Source organism: Oncorhynchus mykiss, chromosome 23 (assembly GCF_013265735.2).
Source record: "Oncorhynchus mykiss isolate Arlee chromosome 23, USDA_OmykA_1.1, whole genome shotgun sequence".
NCBI classification, from domain to species: domain Eukaryota; kingdom Metazoa; phylum Chordata; class Actinopteri; order Salmoniformes; family Salmonidae; genus Oncorhynchus; species Oncorhynchus mykiss.
The window spans coordinates 20,760,986-20,776,178 of record NC_048587.1 but is presented as its reverse complement, the minus strand read 5'-3'; the positions used below and the strand labels follow the sequence as shown (position 1 = coordinate 20,776,178).

Here is a 15,193-nt window from a genome sequence, read left to right as displayed (position 1 = left end):
CCAGACAGGACTGGTAAAAAGTGCTCTTCACTGACGAGTCGCGGTTTTGTCTCACCAGGGGTGATGGTCAGATTTGCATTTATCGTAGAAGGAATGAGCATTACACTGAGGCCAGTGCTCTGGAGCGGGATCGATTTGGAGGTGGAGGGTCCTCCATGGTCTGGGGCGGTGTGTCACCGCATCATCGGACTGAGCTTGTTGTCACTGCAGGCAATCTCAATGCTGCGCGTTACAGGGAAGACATCCTCCTCTCTCATGTGGTACCCTTCCTGCGGGCTCATCCTGACATGACCATCCAGCATGACAATGCCACCAGCCATACTGCTCGTTCTGTGCGGGATTTCCTGCAAGACATCTTATAACTCTTCTGCAGTAACATCTCGTACACCAAGATACTTCTCTGCAGCTGCCACCTCCACTCATTAAAACCCACTACCCCATTCCACTACTTTGACCCTATCTGCTCCTGCACCATGCCAACGGCCTGGGAGGGCGGGACACCACCCCTCGACCCTGTGACTCTTCTGAAGTCAAGTTTCGTATACCAAATATATACCCAAATACTTCTATGCAGCTGCCATCTTAACATCTATTTTCTGAGATGTATGTTCCATTTCTGTGGTAGTTGATAACCATTGCTATGAAATCTAAGAAGCCAACCTTACTGAAGCATAAATCACTCGTTGGCCTATCCCTCTGTGCTGGCACAAATCTACTCATTGGGATCATCTCAGGATCCCTCATGCTTGAACCATCCTCTACTTTCTTCACTGACTCGGCATACGACACCTTCTGCATTACTCTGACCACATCAACCTGCCTCTCTCACACCGGACGCTTCTGATCCCGCAATGGCACCCTTCTTCTTCTTCTTCTTCTTCTTCTATATCATCACTCTTCCTCCCTTCAAATGTTCTTTAATATCTACTGTGGACATAGATATTGGGACTCCAGTGATGACTCTCCTCAATCTAGTGTAAGCACCAGGGACATGGCTTTTAATCTTCTTCCCATTAAGCTTTTCCATTTTCAGAATCTTCTCTTGCTGAGCCTGGCTACCACAACATATGAGCAATCTACCATTTCCAATGAACCAAGCTAATTTGACTTCACCTACCTCCTACGTCTTTCCATTACTGACCATTCCAGTCCTTGCCCCTCATCCTCCCATACCATCAGAACTGACACACATATTATTCACATTACAGTACAGCTTTTGCTTCACCAACTTTTTCTGAATTTCCTCCATTTCATCCGCACTACTCGCTGCCATTTCCGACTCACCAATTTAACAACCTTTCCCCGGTCCTCTTCTCCACCTGTCTCTCAAAGGCAACCCAATTGCACCCTTCTCAAGTTCGAGGCGTGTAAACTGAAATTTTTATTGAAAGAAAGAAAAAGTGGACGGGCAGGCAAGTCCCAGCTCTCAATCAAATAGGCTAAATTACCAGAAACCGTGCACTGCGCTGTATGATGTAGAGAGAGAGATTGTGTGAAAGGGTTAGGAGGCTGGATAGGGTTGGGGTAGCGGGGGGAGGGAAGTGGTGTCTAGGGCTCTATTTTGCCTTAGAGGAACCGGACTAATTAAAGAGAATTGAATGTAGGTAGGCCGTGACTGGCCTCACACTCCAGTACAGTAGGCGGCGGTGTATGCATCTTAAAAGTTGGATGCTATCCGCCAAAACACTCTCAAAGAAGAAGAATGGCGCACTGCGTGATCTGCATTCGGAGTCTTTTCAGTGAGTCATTCACAGATGCGATTCGGTTCCCGACGTTCACCAAAAATAGCCGTTTGTTCGCAAACGACCAATCGACGTTACTGCGCAGTCCCGCGGCGCCGGAGAGGGTGGTGTGAGTCCGTTAGGTAACCAGGGAGTGAACTTGACACTTTTAGTAAAGCAAATGTTTTGAGACGTTCATTTTCGGTTACTTACACCAACAAAAAGATATGGGTAACCGTGTCGCTCGTGAGGATTACGAATGGGTTTATACAGATCAGCCACATGCCGACAGGAGGAAAGACATTTTGGGTGAGCAATCCCCACACCCCAGTAACGTTAGACGCTAACATTAGCTTGTGTATTTTTTTAAACTAGACCTGATATCTAACTTGCTAATGTAGAAACCACATGTTGTTTGCTTAGCAAGCTCATGAATCAATAATTTAGCTAATGTTTATCTTGTCTTGCATCACAGCTAGCTGGCTGCTAACTACTAGTAACTAACGGCAACCCTCTTCATCTTATGTGTGGTACAGTATGCTATGTAGCTAGCAATAGGTCATTGCAGCCACGGATTCATGGTTAGCTAATTAGCTAGCGTCAGTAAATTAGCGAACATTGGCTAGTTACTTACCTTGTTAGCCAGACAGGGAGAGGGGTGTTAGCTAGCAGCTAATCTAGTTTCAACAATAACTGTTGCCAACAAGTAGTTAACATTTTCGTCGTTTAGCTAGCCAGGCCAATTATTCGGTGTAAAGATTTATGTGTACGGGTGTGGTTTTGCTAAATATTGGCTAATTAGCTATTTCTCCAATTAAACACAAACTGGAAACCGTTACAACAAAGTCCCTGCCATGACCCGGGCCCTAGACTCACTGACTGCGCCACTCCCTGAAAGTGAACAGTTAACTAGTCAGCCTGTAACGTTAAGCTATTTGGAGATTACACGATGGTAAAGATTCAGGAGAAAAATACCGTTTGCGTAAACTAGTAAAAGATAAAATCATGAAACTATTTAGCTACAAATACTGATATGTATTATTGTTTGCCAACTCGACCGTTGAGCATTGTCATGGGAATGGAGTGACACAACTGTAACTGAGAACAAAGGGGCGGGGGCAGCACGTACAATTAGAAAAGTAGTGTTGCCAGACGTAAGCCAGAGGCACTGGCACAGCTGATCTCTAGGGCTAGTGTGCCGGCCAAAGCCTTGTGGGTGTGGTACCTGTAGTCCCTTGGCCATAATTACCGTGGCCTTCTTTTGAGGTGCAGATAACCCCTGTGGTGAGCAGCAGGTGGTCTTCTGTATGCATGGTCTTGTCATGTATGATTGGGGTTGAGTGGGCTTTCTGAGGGTCCAATGTTGATATAGTCTCAACATGTTTGGCATGTCAGCAATCAAGTTTTCAATAGCTTTAGAAATACAGTATTTCATACTGGCTATATTTCATATGATGCTAAGTGCATTATACTAGCAGTATTACTGTATTTTGAAACTTGATTGCTGACTTGCAAAACATCCCTTTGTGCTGAGTCCGGGCTCTGTCGATGTCATAAAGAACTCATTGAAAAAGGAAACATATCCTGTCTGAGTAATTCATTGTATGCCCTGGGAGTACAGCAGCACCAGGAGACACAGAGGGACACTGATAGTTTCTATCATAAACAGGGAGGCTACGGGCTACTATTTCAGTCTGGTGATGGCGTTTAACTTTTTATCTCAGTGTAGTTTACTGTAGGACAGCCCATGTAAGGTATGTAGACCCTTTCTGAGCTCATCACATTGAATCAAGCATGTAAAGGCTTATGCTAATCACATGATCAGTGATCACACATGCCTCAGGCCTCTCCCACCACACAGCCCCTTGACGAAACACAGAACAATGTAGCCTACACAGGAAGTGGCATTTCTTTGCATGGACTTGTCCCCTAGATTAACTGCAGTCATCATGGCCTCTCTTTCTCAGTAGCCTATTAAACAAACAAAAAAACATAAGCACTCTTAAAATATGAATTAAAAACACTATGATTTAAAAAAAAAAAAAAAACTATTTACAACTTTTTCTAGATTTTCAGATATAACAACAAAAACAGTACAACCACCAACCCTTCATTCTTCCACTCCCACCCTCCACCCACCCACCAAAGCATCTATAAAAGTAAATTAAATAGGAAAGAAACTAAAAGTAATAGAAACAAAAACAATGGGGGGAGGAAATGTTCTGATTGTGAGCTCAAATGGCCACTAGAACAGCTTACTAAAATATGCAGGTTACACTAGTAAAAGACAGGCTCTCCACGTATTGTATTAATGGGGACTAGGTTAAGTCTAACTTTTGTCGGGAACAGTCTGATTTCTTAATAGTGAAAATTAAACTGTGCTTCCTGGCACTGGTAAAAATGGCCCTAATGAGATGGGGCATGCACCATCGCGCACTTGTTGCTTTTGTCCATCCACACCAGACGCGATAAGGACACACAGGTTGAAATATCAAAACGAACTCTGAAACAACTGTATTAATTTGCAGACAGGTCGAAACGCATGAAACATTCATGGCCATTTAGCTAGGTAGCTTGCTGTTGCTAGCAAATTTGTCCTTGGATATTAACATTGGGTTGTTATTTGACCTGAAATGGACAAGGTCCTTTTTTCTGTATCTTTTTAGAATTTTCAGTCACACACAATCGTGTGTTCTCTACTCCAGTAATTAATCCACAGATAAAAGGTGAATCTTACTTAGTTTCTAGTAATCTCTCCTTCAGTCTTCTTCTGTGGACTTCATATGGCGATTGGCAACCAACTTTAAGGTGCCCCACCAACTGGACTGGCGTGTGGACCTCAGTTCATCTTTCAAACACCCATGTGGGTATATGCTCCTAAAAACCAATGAGGAGATGGGAGAGACGGGACTTGCGGTGCATGCTACGCAGACGCTCGTTGACATGCGCAAGCAGTTTGGATGAAATTATTGAATAACGTGCATGTCTACATTTATTTTGCAATGCTTGCACATGCAACGCGGGCGATGTGGTCAGGAAGTAAGGTAAATATTTTGAAAACCATTATGCAAAGGTGGCTCTGTTATATCTTGGAGACTTCTCTGAATTCTAAGATTTCTCACAGATTCTCTCATCCCAGAGGAATTGTCAGTTCCCAGAAGTGGTAAATCTGACCTTTTAGAATAATTAGTCCAGACATCACACCAAAATCCAATCAAACTATTAATTTGATCACTCCACAAAGTGATAAGAAGTGAAATTGGATAGGATCATTGGACTATTGTCAGCTAGCCAGCCCACCACCTTCCACCTGAGTTTTTCCTGTCTCTGTCATCCTTTATCATCCTTATCATTCAGTACTACTGAGGAAACCAACCGAAGTGTGTTACCCTGTGATGGGACACTGCCCAGAAAGCCAACAATGTAACTTAAGTTGTTGAGTACGATTTTGGTTATAACTAGGGCTGGGAATTGCCAGGGACCTCGCGATATGATATTAGCACTATACTTAGGAGCCGATACGATATGTATTGCGATTCTCACGATGTATTGCAGTTTGATACTGTGATTTTTATTGCGATTTAATGTTCCAAACATATTGCTCACCATATGTCTGTCCTTTGCTGATGGACATGCGAGAGTCGTGAGAAAACAAGTTTTGATCGGTCATGGAAACAAGTGCTGAAAATAAATTAGGTACCTATTTAAAAAGATGGAAACGTTTTGGTGCAGGTGGGTGCAACCAACTAGCACAAAAATAATGTAGCGACATTGTCAAAACAATACGATATATATCGTGAAAAATAATATCCCAATGTGTAACTGTCAAGTTTTTTTTCTCCATCACTAGTTATATCTTTGCCTTATAAACACCACCATTCCCCATTGATACGAAGTTGAAAGTTCATTCATCAAGAAGCACTGCAGTGAGTAGGCTGAACAGTCCTGTCTGTCCACACATCCATTATAAAGTAGCACAGTAAACTCAAGGTCAGCGTGGTTCGTCTTTCACTTTCTAGTTTATAGCCTAGTTAAATAAATCCATGTGATAATGTAGGCTAGGCCAACACATACACACAAAATAATCTTAACTTTTGTCCACTGTAGTAGGTGCTACTAACACTTAAAACATGATTTTTTTAAAAAGTAGGCTACTACAAGCTGGTGATGTTTGGGTCTCAGAAATTGTGGGTGGATTAGGAAGTATCACCACATACATCGTTAGAATGACTTCTCCCTACCTGCTGAAAAGGTTTCCCTATTCCTTTGTATATAACTCGCATGTACAGTGCCGTGCGAAAGTATTCGGCCCCCTTGAACTTTGCGACCTTTTGCCACATTTCAGGCTTCAAACATAAAGATATAAAACTGTATTTTGTTGTGAAGAATCGACAACAAGTGGGACACAATCATGAAGTGGAACGACATTTATTGGATATTTCTAACTTTTTTAACAAATCAAAAACTGAAAAATTGGGCGTGCAAAATTATTCAGCCCCTTTACTTTCAGTGCAGCAAACTCTCTCCAGAAGTTCAGTGAGGATCTCTGAATGATCCAATGTTGACCTAAATGACTAATGATGATAAATACAATCCACCTGTGTGTAATCAAGTCTCCGTATAATTGCACCTGCACTGTGATAGTCTCAGAGGTCCGTTAAAAGCGCAGAGAGCATCATGAAGAACAAGGAACACACCAGGCAGGTCCGAGATACTGTTGTGAAGAAGTTTAAAGCCGGATTTGGATACAAAAATATTTCCCAAGCTTTAAACATCCCAAGGAGCACTGTGCAAGCGATAATATTGAAATGGAAGGAGTATCAGACCACTGAAAATCTACCAAGACCTGGCCGTCCCTCTAAACTTTCAGCTCATACAAGGAGAAGACTGATCAGAGATGCAGCCAAGAGGCCCATGATCACTCTGGATGAACTGCAGAGATCTACAGCTGAGGGGGGAGACTCTGTCCATAGGACAACAATCAGTCGTATATTGCACAAATCTGGCCTTTATGGAAGAGTGGCAAGAAAGCCATTTCTTAAAGATATCCATAAAAAGTGTTGTTTAAAGTTTGCCACAAGCCACCTGGGAGACACACCAAACATGTGGAAGAAGGTGCTCTGATCAGATGAAACCAAAATTGAACTTTTTGGCAACAATGCAAAACGTTATGTTTGGCGTAAAAGCAACACAGCTCATCACCCTGAACACACCATCCCCACTGTCAAACATGGTGGTGGCAGCATCATGGTTTGGGCCTGCTTTTCTTCAGCAGGGACAGGGAAGATGGTTAAAATTGATGGGAAGATGGATGGAGCCAAATACAGGACCATTCTGGAAGAGAACCTGATGGAGTCTGCAAAAGACCTGAGACTGGGATGGAGATTTGTCTTCCAACAAGACAATGATCCAAAACATAAAGCAAAATCTACAATGGAATGGTTCAAAAATAAACATATCCAGGTGTTAGAATGGCCAAGTCAAAGTCCAGACCTGAATCCAATCGAGAATCTGTGGAAAGAACTGAAAACTGCTGTTCACAAATGCTCTCCATCCAACCTCACTGAGCTCGAGCTGTTTTGCAAGGAGGAATGGGAAAAAATGTCAGTCTCTCGATGTGCAAAACTGATAGAGACATACCCCAAGTGACTTACAGCTGTAATCGCAGCAAAAGGTGGCGCTACAAAGTATTAACTTAAGGGGGCTGAATAATTTTGCACGCCCAATCTTTCAGTTTTTGATTTGTTAAAAAAGTTTGAAATATCCAATAAATGTCGTTCCACTTCATGATTGTGTCCCACTTGTTGTTGATTCTTCACAAAAAAAATACAGTTTTATATCTTTGTTTGAAGCCTGAAATGTGGCAAAAGGTTGTAAAGTTCAGGGGCCGAATACTTTCGCAAGGCACTGTATGTGTTTTTGTCCAAAACTTTTCAAACGGGTGTTTATGGACAGTTCTTCAAGTTCTACATTTCACCCATTCTCCATCAGCTGTGAAATCAAGGCAATGAGGATAAGTCAGTTTCTGTTTGGTGTTGCTTCCCTTTACCTGTTATGTGGTGTAAACTGATAGGCCTGCATCTAAAACCCTCTGTAACCACCCATGTCCCAGTCTTGGCCTTCTGTATAATTTGTTCTCATGAACATGACATTTATTTTTTTGGGGTGGTGGACCCCTCACCCCACAGTTTGGGAACCGCTGCTGTAGTAAGCTGAACCCTCAGTGCTTTGCTTTTGTCAATCATCGTCTGGGCCCTAGTGGTTGCAGGCGTAGGCCTAATCTGAAACCACCCTTTGTGCACATTAGGTTACTTTTTAGTCAGGAGCGATAAGATTCATTCTCAGTGATATGACTTTGTCACAAAATGTATGTTGTGACTCGCTGACTGCTTTATTTGCAAGTGGAGGGTGGATTTGGTAACCTTGTTTACATTGCCCTTATTCTTTGAAAGTACTTGTATCATTGTGGTCTCATATCCTGGTGTGGCTGCTAGTCAAATAAGATACTGGTATAATTAGAGTAGTTTTGAATTGCAATTGCCAGACTGTTCCTGCAGGCACCTTTTATAAATTGTGTTTTGTAGTTGACAGTTTGGGATCTCTGGGCCAGTCCTGTCTTGGCTTTAGGGGGCCATTTGACTGAAGTAGCAAAGATGCAAAGCTCCAGGGCTTGAGGTCCTGCAAACAGTTACAAAGATTACAATTTGTAGGAAATGGCTGATTGGTTTGTAGCAATTAAAGTTCTGAATTGGAATGACATTACAAGAAAGGAGTTGTGTATCAGTGTTTTATGAAGTCTTGATTAGTGCTTTGCCAAATTAGAAAATTAACCAAACTTGTATTCTTTCTCTTTTCTAACAGCAAAGTACCCAGAAATAAAGACACTCATGGGGCCTGATCCCAGGCTGAAGTGGATTGTTTGCATGATGGTAATCATCCAGTTCTTAGCGTTCTACCTGGTCAAAGACCTGGACTGGAAATGGGTCCTGTTCTGGACTTATGCCTTTGGCAGCTGCATCAACCACTCTATGACCCTGGCCATCCACGAGATCTCCCACAACACGGCATTTGGCAACAACAGGGCCATGTGGAACCGCTGGTTTGCCATGTTTGCTAACCTGCCCATCGGGCTGCCGTATTCTGCCTCCTTTAAGCGCTACCACCTGGACCACCACCGCTACCTGGGAGGAGACGGTATAGACGTAGACATCCCTACTGATTTTGAGGGCTGGTTCTTCTGCACACGCTTCCGCAAGTTTGTCTGGATCATCCTCCAGCCTCTGTTCTACGCCATCCGCCCTCTCTGCATCAACCCCAAGCCCATCACCGGCCTGGAGCTGGCCAACGTGGCCGTGCAGCTGTCCTTCAACGTGGCCCTCTACTGGCTGTGTGGAGCCAAGCCTGTGGTGTACATGATGGCGGGCTCCTTGCTGGGAATGGGCCTGCACCCCATCTCTGGACACTTTATCGCTGAGCACTACATGTTTCTCAAGGGCCATGAGACCTACTCCTACTATGGCTCCCTCAACCTGCTCACCTTCAATGTGGGCTACCACAACGAGCACCACGACTTCCCCAGCATTCCAGGACGTAGGCTACCTATGGTATGGATGTTGTAAACAACATTGGGGGGTGACTGGGCCCCTTATTGATTCAGGAAAAAACCCTGCTAATAATTATCTTTATTTACTTACTATTTGCATTTGCTTGCTTATCGCGATGAAACAGGATAAGTAATACAACACGAGGGTAATAAAAAATGTTTAAAAAAATATTTAAAAAAGATACAACCATATTCCTCCAAATATGTTTAGGCAGTCTGTCCAGGCTCATTCATAAGAAAAGCATTTCCACAAACACAGGAAGACTTTGACCGTAAGCTCTATTTCACAGAACATTCTGTGTTTGGAGACGTAAATGATTTAAAGCATGAAACACCATTGTGCAAAGAATGCCTATATGTTGGTTTATGGGGAAATGTGTTGCATCATGAGTATTCTTATATGATTCAGGACTGCTGCGATTTCGCTTTATCTGTTGTAGTTTCCCTGATTTGGTACTGAGAGGTGAAAGGGGAATCCCAGATATGTCACATGGGGTAAAAACCTGAAGCTTCTGGTTAGAACTTCCACTCACCACCTAATATTAGGGCATGGACGATACTAGTACTGCGACGCTCGTCCGTGTCAAGGAAACTTTTTTTTAGGAAAGTCTTAATGTTGGAAACAAACATCATTATGTTGTTGCGTTTTATAAAAAAAATGTTTTTAAAGCTTTAGCATACAATATTTGACATACAGTAGGTTTTTAAATTACCAAAAAGTTTAGCTTGCTTAGTGTTTCTTTTTTTGCCATGGAAAAAATATTGCGATACTGGTATTGTCACAGTCCTACCAAATATGGTGATGAGTGGAAGTCCAGTGGCAGGCAGAGGGGAAAGATGAAGCTGGGCCAACGTTCTGCTTATTTGATCATCGATTAAACATCCAATCTCTTACAGTTTTTGGTTCCCTAAACAATAATCTGTGTTATGAGTGCACTAAGTTTTGTAGAATTGACCCTTTGCCAAAGTATAAAAAAATTATATTGTTTAGGAGGAGTGCAAGGGCGAATTGAGTTATTGCACACGGGCACTTCTGAGTAGGCAGAAATACCTGTGTGCACTTCTGGAAATATGTGTTCCCTAATGGAAATATGCAAATACATGTTAAAACATGCCAGGATCTCGCTAGCTTGTGCTTGGCTCTGCCCACCTTCTTGTTTGTTCTGACCACTGTGTATAATTGGTTCCCAATGTCAACAACGTATGTCCTATCTTGGGTTAGTTATAATCATCTTTGATTGTAGCAAACTAGACTAATGTTTTTTTATTTTCTTCCGCTAAACCTAGGTGAAGAAAATAGCATCAGAGTACTATGATGACCTGCCCCACTACACATCGTGGGTGAAGGTCCTGTATGACTTCATTATGGATGACCAGCTCAGCCCCTACTCTCGTGTGAAGAGGAGGCTGAAGGGAGACGTCAAGCAGGAATAAATCCTTCCCTTCTCCTACTCTCGTAACAAAACGACACTGACGCACCTGACACCAGCCCCAACTCGCCACCAAGACTTTTTACAGCTTTTGCATATTAATACACATTTGCACTGAATGTGAAGAGAATGTGTGGACAGGACATGTGCGACATGTATGTAAGAATTTGTTCAGTCCGTCCTTACAAACAAAATAATTTGTTCTACTAGTCAATACACACAATTACAGTTGTCATTTCACCCATTTTTTTGCACTTGTGGTCATTTTAGAAACTTATAATGTGGACAATTTTTTCCAGTCAAATTTGATTCCAGAATTAATTTATATGTATAATTGACATCTTTAGATTTGAGTTTTGTGCCTGTTTCTGCACGTGTAGAATATATTAGATCCTGTTTTTTTATTATTATGATAACTCTCTTGAAAGAGGCTGTATAGCAATATACAGTTACCCATTTCAATGCTACTGATCTGCATTTGCTGTGGATAGTTTGTTCTCTCCTCACTCAATCGTAAAATGTCCCTTTCATTCCATGTAGACGGCACTTAGCACATGACTGTGTGTGTGGACATATTGACTTACGTTCTGAGCTTTAGTTTAGCCCATTTTGATCCAAGTGCCATTTTGTATTGTGATTTTGTCAACACCTCAGTCCAATAACTGATCCAGATAGCCTGAAGCACCAAGTTAATTTGCGCTTCGCTAAATGTCATTTTTGATACAAACGGGAGAAAGCTAGTTCAAAGCAAGGTTAGGTAAGACAAGGGCCGGGATTCAATCGATCATGGGTTGGAGACAATGCAGATTTGAATCTCAGCCAAGGTCAAACGTTGTCTTTGTTTTGTTTAGTTGAGCTTTAACGGAAAAACCAAATGTGGCCTTAAATGTGTAAATTACTGTAATGGAGGAGAATCATTCATATTTTGTCTGATGAACATAAACTTTTCCGGGCTTATTTTACGGGTTCTCCTTCTATAATTAATACTCAATCTTAAATATACTGAATGTTAAAGCTAATTTAGATTTTAGACTAGTGAAGTCTTTTGACAGTAGCTATATTGAGTTTCTTATGGAAACCCAATCGAGGGCCAAATTAATTGAAACCAAATTTCCTTTTGTTCATATACTGTATGCTTTCATATTTTTTTCTTTAACACTTTCACTTGATTATGAAAGATTATTTCCAATTGTGTCCTTAACATTTTTCAAAGCAGTATGCAATGCCGTAAGTAGCCTAATTAATGTGAGAGAAAACAAAATGGCTTTCTTTAGCAGTGATTGACCTCAAGAACAGAGCAGTGCCCCCTTAATCCTAGAGTCCGAAAGCTACTCAAATGTTTAACTTTAAAGTAGCTACCAATGAGGTAGTGGAACCCAATTGATGCATCACATTATGCAAACCGTGATGTGGATGAATATTGTCCAAAGTAGAATGGAAGCTTGCTGACAGCAGTGCTGAATCACAAATTGACCCTTAACCCTAGACACTCCATGTAGATCTGGAATGAACCTTAGCAGTATGGTAATAGCTCCATCTTGCCATCTGATTGGCTTGGAGGGAGATTTGCAGTATTGAGTAGACTTAGGGCTCGATTCAATCTACCGCAGAACTAATATGGAAGATGTATCTTTAAAGGCAATGTTCTCGCGTTGGCAGAGATTGCATTCATGGTAGACGCCTCATATGTCTACTCAATCGTAAATTACCTTTACATTTTTAAAGCAGATCTTCCACCATACGGATTAAATCAACCCCCTATACTTATCTAAAATAGATGTGGCTAGGGGTTGATTTGGGATTCAATGGCTTCTAAAACGGTAAAGGAGCTGTTTGTTCCATCTACATCTATATTAAACACAAGCTGAGCTCATGCTGGGTAGCACCTCATTAGGCCCTTTCACAGTTGTGCATATTGGACTACGGGTGAAATAATTATATAAAGTAGTCTTTATCTTCTTAAATCAAGCATATTCTTTAATGTAGAATACCCCTCAGCACTATGGGAAGGGAGGAGTCATGATTCCACCCTCATTGTGTAACACATGCCTTTTGCATTATTGAGTTTTGTCAGATTGTCATCCTTTTTGCTGGTCAGCCATAAAGGTTCTGTTATAAGATGGAGTAGCAGGTCAGATCTATTGGGTATAGGCTAGAGCTGTACTGGTAATTGGAGTAGGACTTTAACGCTATCTCCCTTTCACCTCATTTAACACCTGAGTACGGGCCTCTTTACACTACAAGATACTTGTGTCGTGTAAAGAAATGGATCTAGATTCAAATCTATCTTTAAGAGATGTCTCCCACACATCTTACAGCGGTAGTATGGGAGACATATACGCTAGTGATGCCAATCCCTACGGTTATAGCAGCGGGTTTAGGGTCATTAAATACTGTGTGGATGAAGGGCGGGCGGGTTGAATAAAGAGAAAACAATACCTTAAATGTATCATTCTTGTACAATTTATATCCATAAGATCTGTAAGCTACATTGAGGTTTTTAATAATTTTTGGCTATCTGGCAGCCTAAGCTTTAGGGCCTAACTGTAAGCGTGCCAAATAGCTTACATGCCAAATGCTTTTGGGAATGGGCAGAAAAATATTGGAGTTTAATTCAATAAGAGGAAAAATAAAGACGAGTAATGTTCGGAAAAGATTTGGTGAAGTTGTCAGAGGATGATAGCAGTGCCTTTTATGTTATGTGTGATTGTAAGGCGCTATACAACTTAAACCGTCACTAGACTGGGACTTTAAATAGGTCTATGGCAAGTCAAAGGAACTGTAGCCAACTGTTGAGATGGGTTAAATGGAAACTGAAATCTGGACACTGACTAGGTCTAAAACCTCTCACATAGCCATAATATTAACTCTTGCAGAATTAAGCATTTCTTGCAGTAAAATAGTACACCAAATGTTGGTACAATTCTGACTAGAGAACAGGAGTGGAGAAATATAATTTCTTTCTTTCAGCATCTTAAGAGAATGCGGAGTTAGCACCTCCACAGACTCTATCTTTATCAGCATCATAAAAGTTGATAGTATTTCAATGACATGAAATATGCATCCGAGCCAAACTGAAATCTTATCAGAAACATGTTGGGTTGGTTTTACAGCTTTCTATTTCCTTACAACTGATGTTATTTGGAAATGTTGCACAGAAAATCTTTCCAGTTTTTTTTAGTTAGGGCCATTGCATTTTCTCCCCGGTCCCTAAACGTCTTTGCTCTACGGAAGAAGCAGAGATGACCGAGATCTTTACAGATTCTATTGAGTTATGACATTCTGGTGAACAAGGGTTTATTTAGCATTCTAGGGCAACATCTACACTGAACAAAAATATAAACACAACATGGAACAATTTAAAATATTTTTCTGAGTTACAGTTCATATAAGGAAATCAGTCAATTGAAATAAATGAATTAAGTCTATGGATTTCACATGACTGGGAATACAGATATATATCTGTTGGTCACAGATACCTTTAAAAAAGGAAGGAGATGTACTGCAGTCAGGATCTGGTGTGACTGCCATTTGCCTCATGCTGCATGACACATCTCCTTCGCATAGAGTTGATCAGGCTGTTGATTGTGGCCTGTGGAATGTCCCACTCCTCTTCAATGGCTGTGCAAAGTTGCTAGATATTGGTGGGAACTGGAACACACTGTCGTACACGTCGTTCTACAGTACCAGTCAAAAGTTTGAACAAACCTACTCATTCAAAGGTTTTTCTTAATTTTTTACTATTTTCTAGAAAAATAGTGAAGACATCAAAACTATGAGATAAAACATATGGAATCATGTAGTAACCAAAGAAGTGTTAAAACAAATCTAAATATATTTGTGATTCTTCAAAGTAGCCACCCTTTGCCTTGATGACATCTTTGCACACTCTTGGCATTCTAATCAAATCAAATCAAATTTTATTTGTCACATACACATGGTTAGCAGATGTTAATGCGAGTGTAGCGAAATGCTTGTGCTTCTAGTTCCGACAATGCAGTAATAACAAGTAATCTAACTAACAATTCCAAAACTACTGTCTTGTACACAGTGTAAGGGGATAAAGAATATGTACATAAGGATATATGAATGAGTGATGGTACAGAGCAGCATAGGCAAGATACAGTAGATGGTATCGGGTACAGTATGTACAAATGAGATGAGTATGTAAACAAAGTGGCATAGTATAGTATAAAGTGGCTAGTGATACATGTATTACATAAGGATACCGTCGATGATATAGAGTACAGTATATACGTATGCATATGAGATGAATAATGTAGGGTAAGTAACATTTATATAAGGTAGCATTGTTTAAAGTGGCTAGTGATATTTTTACATCATTTCCCATCAATTCCCATTATTAAAGTGGCTGGAGTTGAGTCAGTGTCAGTGTGTTGGCAGCAGCCACTCAGTGTTAGTGGTGGCTGTTTAACAGT

At 41.2% G+C, this 15,193-nt stretch overlaps 1 protein-coding gene across 1 annotated transcript; it reads left to right on the top strand.

The window, feature by feature from the left end:
• The first annotated feature begins 1,727 nt into the window (after positions 1-1,727).
• On the top strand, positions 1,728-10,998 carry LOC110502434 (sphingolipid delta(4)-desaturase DES1). The gene is made up of 3 exons (XM_021580456.2): positions 1,728-2,030; positions 8,583-9,325; positions 10,612-10,998. The coding sequence occupies exons 1-3, from the start codon at positions 1,949-1,951 to the stop codon at positions 10,756-10,758; spliced, it is 972 nt and encodes a 323-aa protein (XP_021436131.2). The 5' UTR covers positions 1,728-1,948; the 3' UTR covers positions 10,759-10,998.
• Positions 10,999-15,193: the final 4,195 nt, after the last annotated feature.

What these genes read in the sequence shown, in the direction of transcription:
- LOC110502434 (XM_021580456.2), top strand. Translation starts at nt 1,949, where the DNA reads ATGGGTAACCGTGTCGCTCGTGAGGATTACGAATGGGTTTATACAGAT. An exon ending in CAGGAGGAAAGACATTTTGG is followed by an intron (nt 2,031 to 8,582) that starts GTGAGCAATCCC and finishes CTTTTCTAACAG; the next exon opens with CAAAGTACCCAGAAATAAAG. An exon ending in CAGGACGTAGGCTACCTATG is followed by an intron (nt 9,326 to 10,611) that starts GTATGGATGTTG and finishes CGCTAAACCTAG; the next exon opens with GTGAAGAAAATAGCATCAGA.